Source organism: Scylla paramamosain, chromosome 6 (assembly GCF_035594125.1).
Source record: "Scylla paramamosain isolate STU-SP2022 chromosome 6, ASM3559412v1, whole genome shotgun sequence".
Lineage (NCBI taxonomy): Eukaryota > Metazoa > Arthropoda > Malacostraca > Decapoda > Portunidae > Scylla > Scylla paramamosain.
The window spans coordinates 10294068-10306135 of NC_087156.1; the positions used below are offsets into that span (position 1 = coordinate 10294068).

General features: G+C 39.9%; 1 protein-coding gene across 9 annotated transcripts in view; it reads left to right on the forward strand.

The window, feature by feature from the left end:
• Nucleotides 1–5835, forward strand: part of LOC135101297 (circumsporozoite protein-like) — a 189251-nt gene extending 183416 nt beyond the window's left edge. For all 9 annotated transcript variants that reach the window (XM_064005042.1, XM_064005038.1, XM_064005035.1 and 6 more), the window contains one exon: nt 5082–5835. In XM_064005042.1, coding sequence (XP_063861112.1) covers nt 5082–5189 — 108 coding nt within the window. In that variant the 3' untranslated portion in view covers nt 5190–5835. The remainder of the gene's footprint in view (nt 1–5081) is intronic.
• Nucleotides 5836–12068: the final 6233 nt, after the last annotated feature.

Sequence of the window (12068 nt, forward strand, 5' to 3'; positions counted from 1 at the left end):
TGCTCCCGGGAATTAGGTATGGTAGTTGTACGGTGATAAATAATATTTCAGTGCGACCTTTGCAATATCTTCCTTTATTTATGAAAGCTTTCGTTACTGTGAAGTGTGGCTCGAATATTATTATTGTTATTTTTTATGTAAATATTTTTCGTTATATTTGTCCAGCACATTTTTGTTATGTGCGAAGAAAGTAAGTGATCATTTAAATCCCGAACTTTAATTTCATTTGCATAAAGAAGTTTAAATTAGAGAGTGAAATGAAGAAGGACTCCTTAACGTGTGGGAAGTGCCTGCCAACCTACTATGGAGGGTGTGCTGCGCAAATCATGATTGTATAGGAGCGTGATGTAACCTGTTCACACTGATACCACTTACAGACAAGCCTTCAAGTACCTTGGTATTACGTAGTTGTGGTTTAAATAATGTGTTGATTTGTTTAGGTAATCGTCAGAGAGAGAGAGAGATAGACCGGACAGGTAGGCAGGAAGACAGACGGTCAAACAAACAGGCAGGGAGGCAAGCAAGCAAGCTAGGAGGCAGACAGACTAACGGGCGGGGAGAGATGTAGATGGACATAAAAACAAAAGAAAGAAAGGAAGCAGGCAGACAGACAGGGTGACAGGGAAATAGTCAGCCTAACTTGAAGAGGATAGGCAGGTAAAAAAGCAGGTAGACAGGCAGGCAGGCAAAAATAGAAGGCAAGCAAGCAGACAGAGAAACAGACAAATAGACAGAGGGACAGATGGATGTGCGTGCAGACACAGACATGGACAAAGTAGTTTTAAATAGCGGCAGAAACTGGTATATTTCATTCTAAAGAGTATATTTGTACATTTTTTTTTTGTAAAAGCACTTTGATAAATATTTTACCGTGCCCTGCACCGAGTACTTAACCAAAAGTCCAATTAGTCAGTGGGATATTAATACAGCATAATGTTTGCATAATATAAACGTATGCCTCTTCCGTTACTCGTATATTCTTTCATGATAACAATTACTGTAAGCGAAGAAAATGCATACATAGTGACCTAACTATATTTTTTCTCTAATTGACTCGTATTTACGGTATGCCATTTTTCAGGCACAATACGTAGTTGTCATTGATTTACTAAAACTACCAAATATACTCGTAAATATTGTTCCACTCGCAATGTTACACCAGACACGCACACACACACACACACACACACACACACACACACACACACACACACACACACACACACACACACACACACACACACACACACACACACACACAACATTAATACAAACAGATGTGCTGCAACAAAGCAACAGAAATTCGGATGCTCTTTCTTACAGAACATTATAGTGAACATGTGAGGCAGAGATAAACAGACAGACGCAGACAGACAGATTGATTTAAAACACTTAGTAACATGTACTTGTTCTAAGCAATTCTAAGTGACCATTACTTTCCCGTTCATTCCCATTCATTGAAGCTTTTCAGTGTTGAGACGCAAAGGTAGTGTAAGTGTTGAGGCAGCGGTGGTAGTGGCCCCTTCACCTCGCAGCGAGGCAGGAAGGGGAGGCGAGGGACACCAGCAGTGACTGGCCTGAAGGCGCCTTGCGTCCCGCCTCCTCTGTGCGACACTCTCCCTAGATTGCCTTCATCCGTCAATCGCAACATGACTTGTGCTCCTCCTCTTCAGTCTCACTTAACTACCACCTTCATATTCTAGACACACTTTACTTTCCCTCCTGGCTTCAGCTCAAGGTTTTCCAAGGTCAGTTGAATTGCTTGTGTTCTCGGACTGATGCTAACGGCGCTAATCCGCGCATGGCTTAGCAGTGGACTGTCGGCTTTTCTCTCATCCTGGTACACGCGGCGATGGTACCAAGGGAATCATTGTCTTGGCGGAGTGTTAGGGAGGGTGAGGCGAGGCATGGCAGGGTATCTCTTGACTGGAAACCTTAAGTAAGGTAATCTAAGCGAAGTCGAACTGGAAGGTTTGCAATAAAATTAGTGTTGCTGCTCAAGCTGAAGGAGGATTGTTAGGATGTTACTTCTTAGAAAATAGCCTTACTTAGTGAAATACAGATGGGTTAAAGAGAGAAGGTGAATTCTACTTGGGAGCGAGATATGGTTTGAGAGAGAGAGAGAGAGAGAGAGAGAGAGAGAGAGAGAGAGAGAGAGAGAGAGAGAGAGAGAGAGAGAGAGAGAGAGGAGAGAGATTCCTTACAGTGAAAGCTTTAAGTTCAGTGAAATAGCATCTTTATTCTTCATTGACACTCTTAAGCTGCAGACGCTAGAAAGAAATCAGTCACAACCCAGAAGACATGATATAGAAAAGTAGATTCAACTGTTTCCATATTTTCTCTTGAATATAAAGAACAGATAATAGATTGACAATAACGAAACGATTTACTCGTAAGAGGCTTTGCTTGGGATGAGAGGAGGTTAGGGAGTCCTGTTCTGGAGTGAAGCCGTAAACACTGGTGATGTAGAACTGAAATAAGAATTTGTCTCATCGTTGTCTCGTCAACAGCATTCAGTAACGTTCCTTTATAAACTTAATGAAATCCCGCTCTTGTTTTAATACTAAGTAGGATAAACAGAAGCATAAAGTAGAACCGTGCATCTAAATATTTCAAATAAAAGTGTAGTCTCATACATATTAGTCTAAGTGGACCCAAGTTGAAAGTAACTGATCTGTATGACTGTATAAAGAACTTTTCAGCCAGTGAATGTACAGTATCTCCGAAAACTATCTTTAAAGTGTGGCGCGAACTGTGGCATAATGAACAATACAAAACCCGTTCCCTGATCACGTATTGGTAAGGTTGGTATGCATGGCTTGACGTGATGCTAAGATGGCTCTCTATTTGTTAGGTCATATGTAATATACGGCAACCATCCTTAGTGTGCAGGGCTACCAATTGTCACTGGCGTTATCACCAAACGTGTCAAATATTATCGTCCATTGTGTCAGAATGCAGAGCTCTTTAAAATAAAAATAATTTGGTAGCTACTGTACAATATCCACTTGGAGATAGAAAGGGACAGATACCGTCAAAACATCCATCCCACCACACTCTCAGCTCCGGTTAATGCTCTGCCACCTCGAGCAGCAGCCACGCAGATTTACAGATTGCTGGAAAAAAAAAAAAAAAAGGTAATTGTGGTAGCTATACCTTTGTTGTTCCTTCTATAGTGCACAGCCGCGTGTAGTGACTGTAGTCTCCTGAGTGCCCTAAAGAGGATCCTAGCTATAAATAATTTGGTAAATCTGACGGACACAGTCAAGAAGCTTTTCTCGGATACTGTGTGTTTGTGTGTGTATGTGTGTGTGTGTGTGTGTGTGTGTGTGTGTGTGTGTGTGTGTGTGTGTGTGTGTGTGTCTGTGTGTGTCTGTGTATCTGTCTCTCGGTGAGTCATTCCACGTGCTGGTGGCACCTTCATTAACAACCAAAGGCTCATTGACATAAAATATTATTTCAGAGAAGCAGATCAACATAAAAATGCTCGCACAGTCTGATGGGGCCGAGTCTTACGACCACAGAATACCTCGAACCTGCTATTCTTTATATTGATAGTTCTGGAGAGAGAGAGAGAGAGAGAGAGAGAGAGAGAGAGAGAGAGAGAGAGAGAGAGAGAGAGAGAGAGAGAGAGAGAGAGAGAGAGAGAGAGAGACGAAGCTGGTATGATAGATCAATTAATACGATTATGAGCATCGGATCCCATGATGGGCGACTAGAGAGAGAGAGAGAAGTGTAAATGAAAGTATATTTGCATAAAAAGTTTATAAGCGGCTTAAATACTCCGAGGGCTCGCGAGTCTCAAGTGTGAGTAGCGAATAAAAAGACCCCTCACCTGGGTGTTCATTAGCATGCCTTCATCAGACGTGTGATTACTCGTGTGTTCAGACGACGGGAGATTGAATTACACGTCGTTAATGCTTTTAATGAGGATATGTATTTATATATTTGTTTATTAGCTGGTCATCTCGAGCCTAACATCTGGAGCTTCATTACATTATGTTCCAGGGAAAATATGAGTAAATCGTGTGAGTCTTGCCGTGGTAGGAAAGACGACCTCCTGCGGGACCTTATCAAAAGAACGTCTGGCACTGGTTTGGTAAGCGACGGGACAAAAAAAAAAAAAAAAAAAAAGGAATATTATTGCCAGCGAAACACTACCTTGGCTTTGCAGTGAGGTTTTTTTTATTCAGATGACCGCATGAACTGAAATATGTAGACACATCTATACTAGGCAGGTCCTGTGAAAAGTATCACACTAAATGTATTGCTTCATCCAGACGAGTTAGCAGCACAAGCATGAAGTAGGGTGGATCTCACAGGTGTTTGCTTTTGTTGAGATCCTTACCAAGAAGCGGTGACATCCAGAACCAACAGCAACTACGATATCTTTGTGGTCTGTGGAGCCTTTGTTGTTGTTGTTGTTTTGTTGTGTAAGACGACTTTATAGGGAACATCCTGTGTCCTCGCAGTAACCACACGAAAATGCAGGTATCTAACTAGGAGTAATCAGAGAGTTGTTGTTGTTGTTGTTGTTGTTGCTGTTGTTGTTGTTGTTGTTGTTGTTGTTGTTGTTGTTGTTATCAGAACCACAAATGGAGGAAGGTGGATGTGTTGTATTACTGAGCAACAATAAAGAAAGAAGAATAGATGAGTCAGGCCACCTTGGTGGAGATACTCAAAAGTGACTTTCATGTTTTGTGCCGTGAATACTTTTTATGGCTAGACTGAAGTGGTACTTATTATTTTCTAAGTATATCCTTGCTATTTTTTTTTTTTAGATTTTATTTTGCTGCAGGTGTTGTGCATAATTAACATTCTCAGCGTTTCAAGTGTGTTCTGTTTTCAGTGTTGTTTTTCATGTATCCATGTGTTCTTGCTTGGAGGAATTTGACACGTTTTATTTATGACATTTCGTGTTTTTCTTCAGTATTTATTCTTTCGTTTTTTTGTTCATGTGTATGTTGTAACTCATGTAGTAAAGGATTTGTGGTGGTTTTGTTTATGATGCTTCATTTTTAGCTCTTTTTAGAATAGTCAAGCTGCATCACTTTCTTATGTGGATGTTTTGATATTTTCAGGAATGGATGGCAGGTGGTGCCGCGGTGAACACTGCCAACACGTGCAGGAGGAAAGTGCGTACCTGCTTCATTACATCATGTGCACTCTGTTTTCGAACTCGATGTTAAACTTTTTTTTTCCGTGTCAACCGAAACCTGTCTGATGCCTGCCTTTCTCCTGTCTGCTTCCCACGAATCTATGAAGGAAAGAAAGGATATGCTTCCATGGTATCGTGTCAGTAGTATTATCCATTGAAGGATTAGTTTAAACCTTTTTCCAGAGCGTTGTTTTGTCTCCAATTTTTCTGCCTTCCCAGGGTATATATATGAAAGAAGAATGTAAATTTAGTCTATACTGTTCATTGCAACATCTTACAGGGAAAAAGTTCTTTGAGGATTAACCGAGAATCTTTTTCAAAGCTATAATTTTTGTATTTCAGTCTTCGTGTGCTTATTTTAGTGTATGCATAGAGAAAAGAAGGATTCGATATCATACATTTTCTATAATAGTGTCATCTTTATATTTACTTGGAAATTCAGTTGAAACCTAACATTTAGGTATCATTTTTGCGTTCCAATTTTTTTTCGTATGTATCTTTTGTATGTACGAATATACGAGTAAAGAAAGGAAAGATGCAATTACAAAAAAACTTTCCAGCATAACAGGAATATTCACCTGAGACTTTATTAGGTAACAAATATCAGATCTTCTAATTTATCCGTTTATTTATCGTTTACTGTGTTTTAACGTTATGTAGATTAATAATATTTTGCATGTTATGATAAAGTGTCCTTGGAAACTATTACTGTAACACATTTCATTTAGTGTGGATTTGATTTCCACGTAAAAAAAAACAAATAAATAAATAAATAAAAATAGAATAAAATAAAATAAAAATCTTTCCTTCTATTGAGAAAACATATTTACATTTTCTTTGTTCAATTGGTATTGATATTATTTTTAACTCTGATTTCCCGAGAAGCGTTACTACCATGATATTTAGCGTCATAACCTTTGTTGCAGCTTTATTCAAGTAAAATCAAAGAGAGGAAAGCTTGTATTGTTCTGTGAAGTGTTGTTATTTGTCTGTGTGTGTGTTGATTGTCACCTTGAAAAGTCAAGGTGACGTGGGCCTTGATGACTAGAGCCGGCCCACACTATTTGTCTCCCTTTTTTTAGAGGCTCGTCGTTGTAGATTTCTGAAAATATTTGTTTCATCACTTTTTTTATTTTCCTTGTCATCGAATGAAAGAAAATTTATGATTTTCTTTATTATTTAGTAACGTATTGAATATCTTTGGAGGGATTATTCCCTTAGCAGAGCGAGATGGTTCTATTTTTGTTACCGCACATCTGTACACCCCACCGCTCCCGCCTGGCCCTGGAGGGTACAACAATGATTTGGCCAGGAGCACATTTCGGTGTCCATCGCATATAAAAATTTCGATTTCAGTTTCGGAAACACTTCTTGGTTGTTAACTTTTGAAGGCGTATCTTTCTTATTTTATGTAATTTCTTCGTCAGACTCACCTTTTTTGCTGTATTTTGCATATTTCGATTTATCGACATGTGGGCGAAGGTTTCTGCCTGGCAACTCGCGCAACTATCGCCTCATCACTACAGATCGAGCTGGAGGGCGCAAAATACGCGAATTATTTGCCATAACTCACTTCATATACGGGATAGCCAGTCTTGGTTGACACCATCAGACTCAGACACTTTTTTTTTTCTTTTTGTCTTGAGGGTTTAACACAGTCCTCTGATTTTGTGTTTGTCTTGTCGGATGCAGCAGCGGCGGGACCTTTTTCCTTCCTCGCGGCCAGACGACGAGGACTGGCTTTTTGCTGCTCCTCCTGACACACTCACAATTTACCGGTGAGTGACGGGGACGGAGCTGTGTACGTCCTTCCATTTTTAGGTTTACATTTAAGTGACGCCTGTCATGCTTGCCTATGTTATTCCATGTGCATGTAAGGTAAGGCTGCTTGACAAAGTGTCTGACTCACTGCAGACACTTGCTTTATGCTGTACTGTAATAAACAAATAATTTCTCAATGTAAAGGAAACAGTGAGTCACAAAAGTGCCTCTCAATACGATGTGGTAATGAAAAGTAGAATATGAAATAAATAGATAATAAATAAGTGAATAAATAAATAAATAATTAATTAATTAATTAATACATACCCTAGAGAACATTTCATACCTACTGAGCTTACCATAGCAAATACACTGATATGCTACAAAAAATGCACACAAGTATATGAAGATGGAAAAAAATGGGGGAAGTCTGTCTTGTGTTGTTATTTCTATGGTTACTGCTCTTCTGAATTTGCCATCAGCATGCGTCTCTCCTTCCCCACGCTGACGCTACACAAGACTTTCACCTTTATTCCGTTCCCTTTCAGTAGTCCAGGAGTTAAGCAATATCTTCATTCTTTCATCCCCTTCATTGGTAAACTCTGGATTTCTCTGCCTGTTTGTTTTTTCCCCTTCCTGTGACTAGTTGTTTTAAGAGTATTGAAGCACTTCCAGAAACATATTTAGATTTTTTATTATTGACTTTTTTTTATATATTTTTATCTTTTTTTGTCTGTATGTATGGAAGCGGCAACTGAAAAGATATTTTTTTGTTCCTCTGTTTGCCATTCACCAAGAAGATATGAGAGTGTGAGTATAAGTAGTGGCTATATGCAAATGTTAGAATACCATTTTATACTGACTGCAAATTAAACATGTGTTGCATTGTTTACTGCAGTGTTTCAAGTTGAGCCGTCTAGTATCTTTTCCATCTAAATGATTTTTGTGTTCGGCTATTTGAATTTTTATTTCCAAATGAAGTTCCATCTTTGTAAGAAGCATAAAGGGATGGAAGAAAAAAAAGTTTTCCTGAGTTGTAATAAGTGAATGTTAATAACAGTAGTAGTAGTAGTAGTAGTAGTAGTAGTAGTAGTGTAATAGGCATTACTTTGCATGAAGAAAAGAATATATATAAGAGTAGAATTAGAAGGAAATTAGAGACGCGTTAGAGAATCTAACGCTAGTATTAGAAGAATTGTGCAAGAGGTGAACAGGACGTTGAATTGATAACAGCCAAGCTTAACTATAAACAGCCGGTTTGTTTTATGCCCATTCAGCTTGTTAAAGGCTTACCTCCCAGTGGGTGGAGATTAAAACGTCATTCATTTTGCTTGATATTATTGGCTATGGAAATCTATGACGTATGCCTCGACACCTCTCGGACAATCCTCAAGTCACTTTTAGCAGCAGTAGCAGCCAGTCACCAAGATAGTACAGACGCACAACCCGTGTCGCTCTGACTTGAGTTACTCAAAGACTTAGACTCTGATCAAGACGCAAGAGTCTTAATAACTTTGCTTATAATCTTAGTCGTGTGATTGAGTAGTAAAGAAGTGCACTGTTGTTGAGCTGTAAAGACAATTTATATTTTCTAAATAAACTGCAACACGCCAGACTAACTTTGATAACCCACTTGCACAAGGATGTTGTGAGTGATGATTATCGAGAAAGAAAATCGTCGTCTCCGATACCAAGCTACGCCCACCGACACATAGTCGCCACAGAGGCTAGAGACAGTGTACACACATACATGACAACACAGTGGTGGCTACACAGTAGTAAAGAGCAGGATTATCAGCTGGAGTGACACCAATTCAGTTTTTCTATTATTTATATTTTCTTACTATTATTCTACACCTTGTCAATCCACTCAAGGAAAAAAAAGAAAAAAAAAAGAAAACGTATATTAAAAAAGTGAGAGGCAAGACCAGCAAGTGAAACACGCCCTGCCTTTTCCATAGACTTCACGTGTTTACTGCCGCGCTTCCTGCCTGATAATTAAATTATACAGTCTTACGCTGGAGGCGCTTAATGTGGTGCATTTGTGTGAAAGAATTTACATTTACTTTTTGCCATGAATATTTCTCTCTCTTTCGCTCTCTCTCTCTCTCTCTCTCTCTCTCTCTCTCTCTCTCTCTCTCTCTCTCTCTCTCTCTCTCTCTCTCTCTCTCTCTCTCTCTCTCTCTCTCTCTCTCTCTCTCTCTCTCTCTCTCTCTCTCTCTCTCTCTCTCTCTCTCTCTCTCTCTCAGTGACGTGCATGGGTGTGGGTGTCGAGAGCAGAGCAAACGGCCAAATGTACGGCGACGGGCTAGTGTTTGCATGCGCCGCGTGGGGCGTGCAGTTTGTATGTAAAAGAGGAAGGCAAGTGGTCGGGCGGAGACAAGGACAAGGAGGAGAAGGAGGAGGAGGAGGAGGAGGCGTAGCGTAGCCTGGTCTGGATGGCGTGCAGGATTATGTGACGCTCAGAGGCAGCTTCCCTACACTGTAAGCTTCTATTAGAGTGAGCCACGTGACGGGGTGCGCTCTCAGGGTGATTGCTTGTATTCTATGTAGCCTGGCGGGGCTGTGGCACTCCCTGCAGGTTATTGGCTCAGGAGGGTGAGGTAATGTCGGATGTTAGTGTGGTACTCTGCTGTGGGTGATGAGTTGTGTTTGTAATGATACAGCGCCTAAAGTTTGTTAAAGTGATGCAGCTTGTAGAGCATAAATACAGTGACATCATCACCACTATAGTCTCTCCCTTTACGCTGTGACGGAATGATGTAGTTGTTGTGATGTAGTCTGGGATAATGATGTACACTTGAAAAAAAATAAATAAATAAAAATCCCAGTAATATCAACAGTTCCATTCTCGTGAAAGGTTCAGTGTTCCTCCATTATTTTGTTTATCTTCAGCATTTCCACTTTATGTTCACTTAACTTGACAAGTGTGTTCCACGTGTGTCCCTAGGCGAAAAAAAAAAAAAAACGTACCATTTTATACTCCTTTTTTTCATATCTTGATTTATACAAAACTTTTTTTTCAACGATGTACTTTGTAAAACACTATTCTCTTTTTTGTCTGCCTTCTTTTTCTTATTATATGTTTCTAGCTACAAGTAAGTTTGTCCAGAAAAGAAAAAAAAAATATCATACTGTTGTTATATTCCTTTTTCATATCCTCACACAGAGAACAATTTTTAACAATAAATAGGGGTAAACTTTAGCCTCACCTCCTCCGTCTCCTTTTAATTTGTCTGTAGAAAGGAACAAATCTAGGTTCTTTTCCATATTTTCATTCATATAGACCTTTTTTTTTTGTCTTTAATAATGTATAGGATTAAAACATAGCCTGACTTCCTTTATCTCCTTTTTGCCGTGATATGTTTTGACCCTACACGCTGGTATGGTCCGCCTGCCCCTCTTGCCCGCCCCCTGTCCCCTGACAGACCATCGTGTGGCCGTGGAGTGTGGCTCCCCTAATGGTCATCCAGTATTGCTCTTAAAAATGATCCCGTGATGCTTCTACAGAATCGTTGCTGAAGGTGTGATGCTGGGGTAGAGAGGGTGGGGGGAAGGGGACTGATGTGGCTCTTTGGCCTAGAACGCTCTCTCTCTCTCTCTCTCTCTCTCTCTCTCTCTCTCTCTCTCTCTCTCTCTCTCTCTCTCTCTCTCTCTCTCTCTCTCTCTCTCTCTCTCTCTCTCTCAGCTCGAAATATGATGTCACTGAGTGGTTTAAGAACATATTCACGTGTTATTCATGAGACATCACTTACTGCAGCAGCAGCAGCAGCAGGAGGAGGAGGAGGAGGAAAGAATACAAAGGAATACAAAGGAATGCACTGGAAAACCAAACCTTGAGGTATTGACGAGGCTGTTTGGATAATTATTCTACATTAACTATTATTGGGAGATACAGGATAGTACAGAAGGTTCCTCCCCACCAATCCCTCCAGCAGAAGCTGACAAGATACAGGAATTGATACCACGTGGTATAGAAAAACCACATAGAACTTGAGAGAATAGTGAGGGAAAGAATTGTGGTCTGTCTACTTTTGTTTGTGAGGGAGAGTGTAAATGCATGATAGTTGTGTGATGTGGTGTGTGCGTAGCGCAGGTGAAGGCACAGTTTGGTTGTTGAGGGATGGTGCAGCATCCTTGCGTTGCGCTTTCCAGGGAGGCGGCAGTCAATCAGGCCACAGCTTCGGTCACTGGGTCTGTGTACCTTCCCTTTAGAGGCTGCATACACAGGTTATCCCCTGCAACTTTGACCTCTAGTACTTAAAATCACAAAGTTAATCAATAACAGGAGAATGCGGACGAAGAAAATGAGGATTACATGTGATTACAATGGATAACCAACAGAAACACTCCCACAGGTCTTTATATATCGCTTTGGAATTAATTTATATTAACTACCATTTAGTAAAGTAAGCTAGAGCAGTGTATGACTTCTGCCAAACTGACACGCCCTTGTGCTTGTACTGGCGTGGGAAAACCATCGTGCAGTGTGGGAAAAAACTGACTGCATTTTGATTGGAAAGAATGAAGTGAGATTTTATCATTATTCCTATGCAAAAAAAAAAAAAAAGAGGAATACAAAGGAATACAAAGGAAAGAACAGACAGCAACAGCCCTACTGGGCCTAACGAGGCTGTCTGTGTATCTATTCTACCACTACCACTACAGATTCTAAGAGTTAGAGGATGGAGGTCACTAGAGATCAAGGAAGGAAAAACAGGAGAGTATAGGGAGGAGGAAAGGCTAAGATGTGATAGGAAAGGATGAAAGATAAATTATACTATTCACTACAGTAACTATAAAAAAAAATAAAATAAAAAAAACATTTTATGTAGGCGCAAAGTACGTTATATGAGGGGTTGCTGCGAGGTGATTTTCCAACCTTTGTTTAAAAGTTTCTATTGTGTTACTATCGACAATATGTGCTGGGAGAGAGTTCCAGACATTTACAATTCTATTAAAGAAATAATACTTAGCCTCGTCTGATCTGAAACGCTTACCTATAATCTTGTAGCCATTATTTCGAGTGGTGTTGGAACTGTCAATGATGAGATAGTTGTTTACATTTACGTTATCAAAGCCCCGACACATCTTAAACAATTCAATTAAGTCACCTCGCATTCACCGTTTCTCTAAACTGAACAAGTTG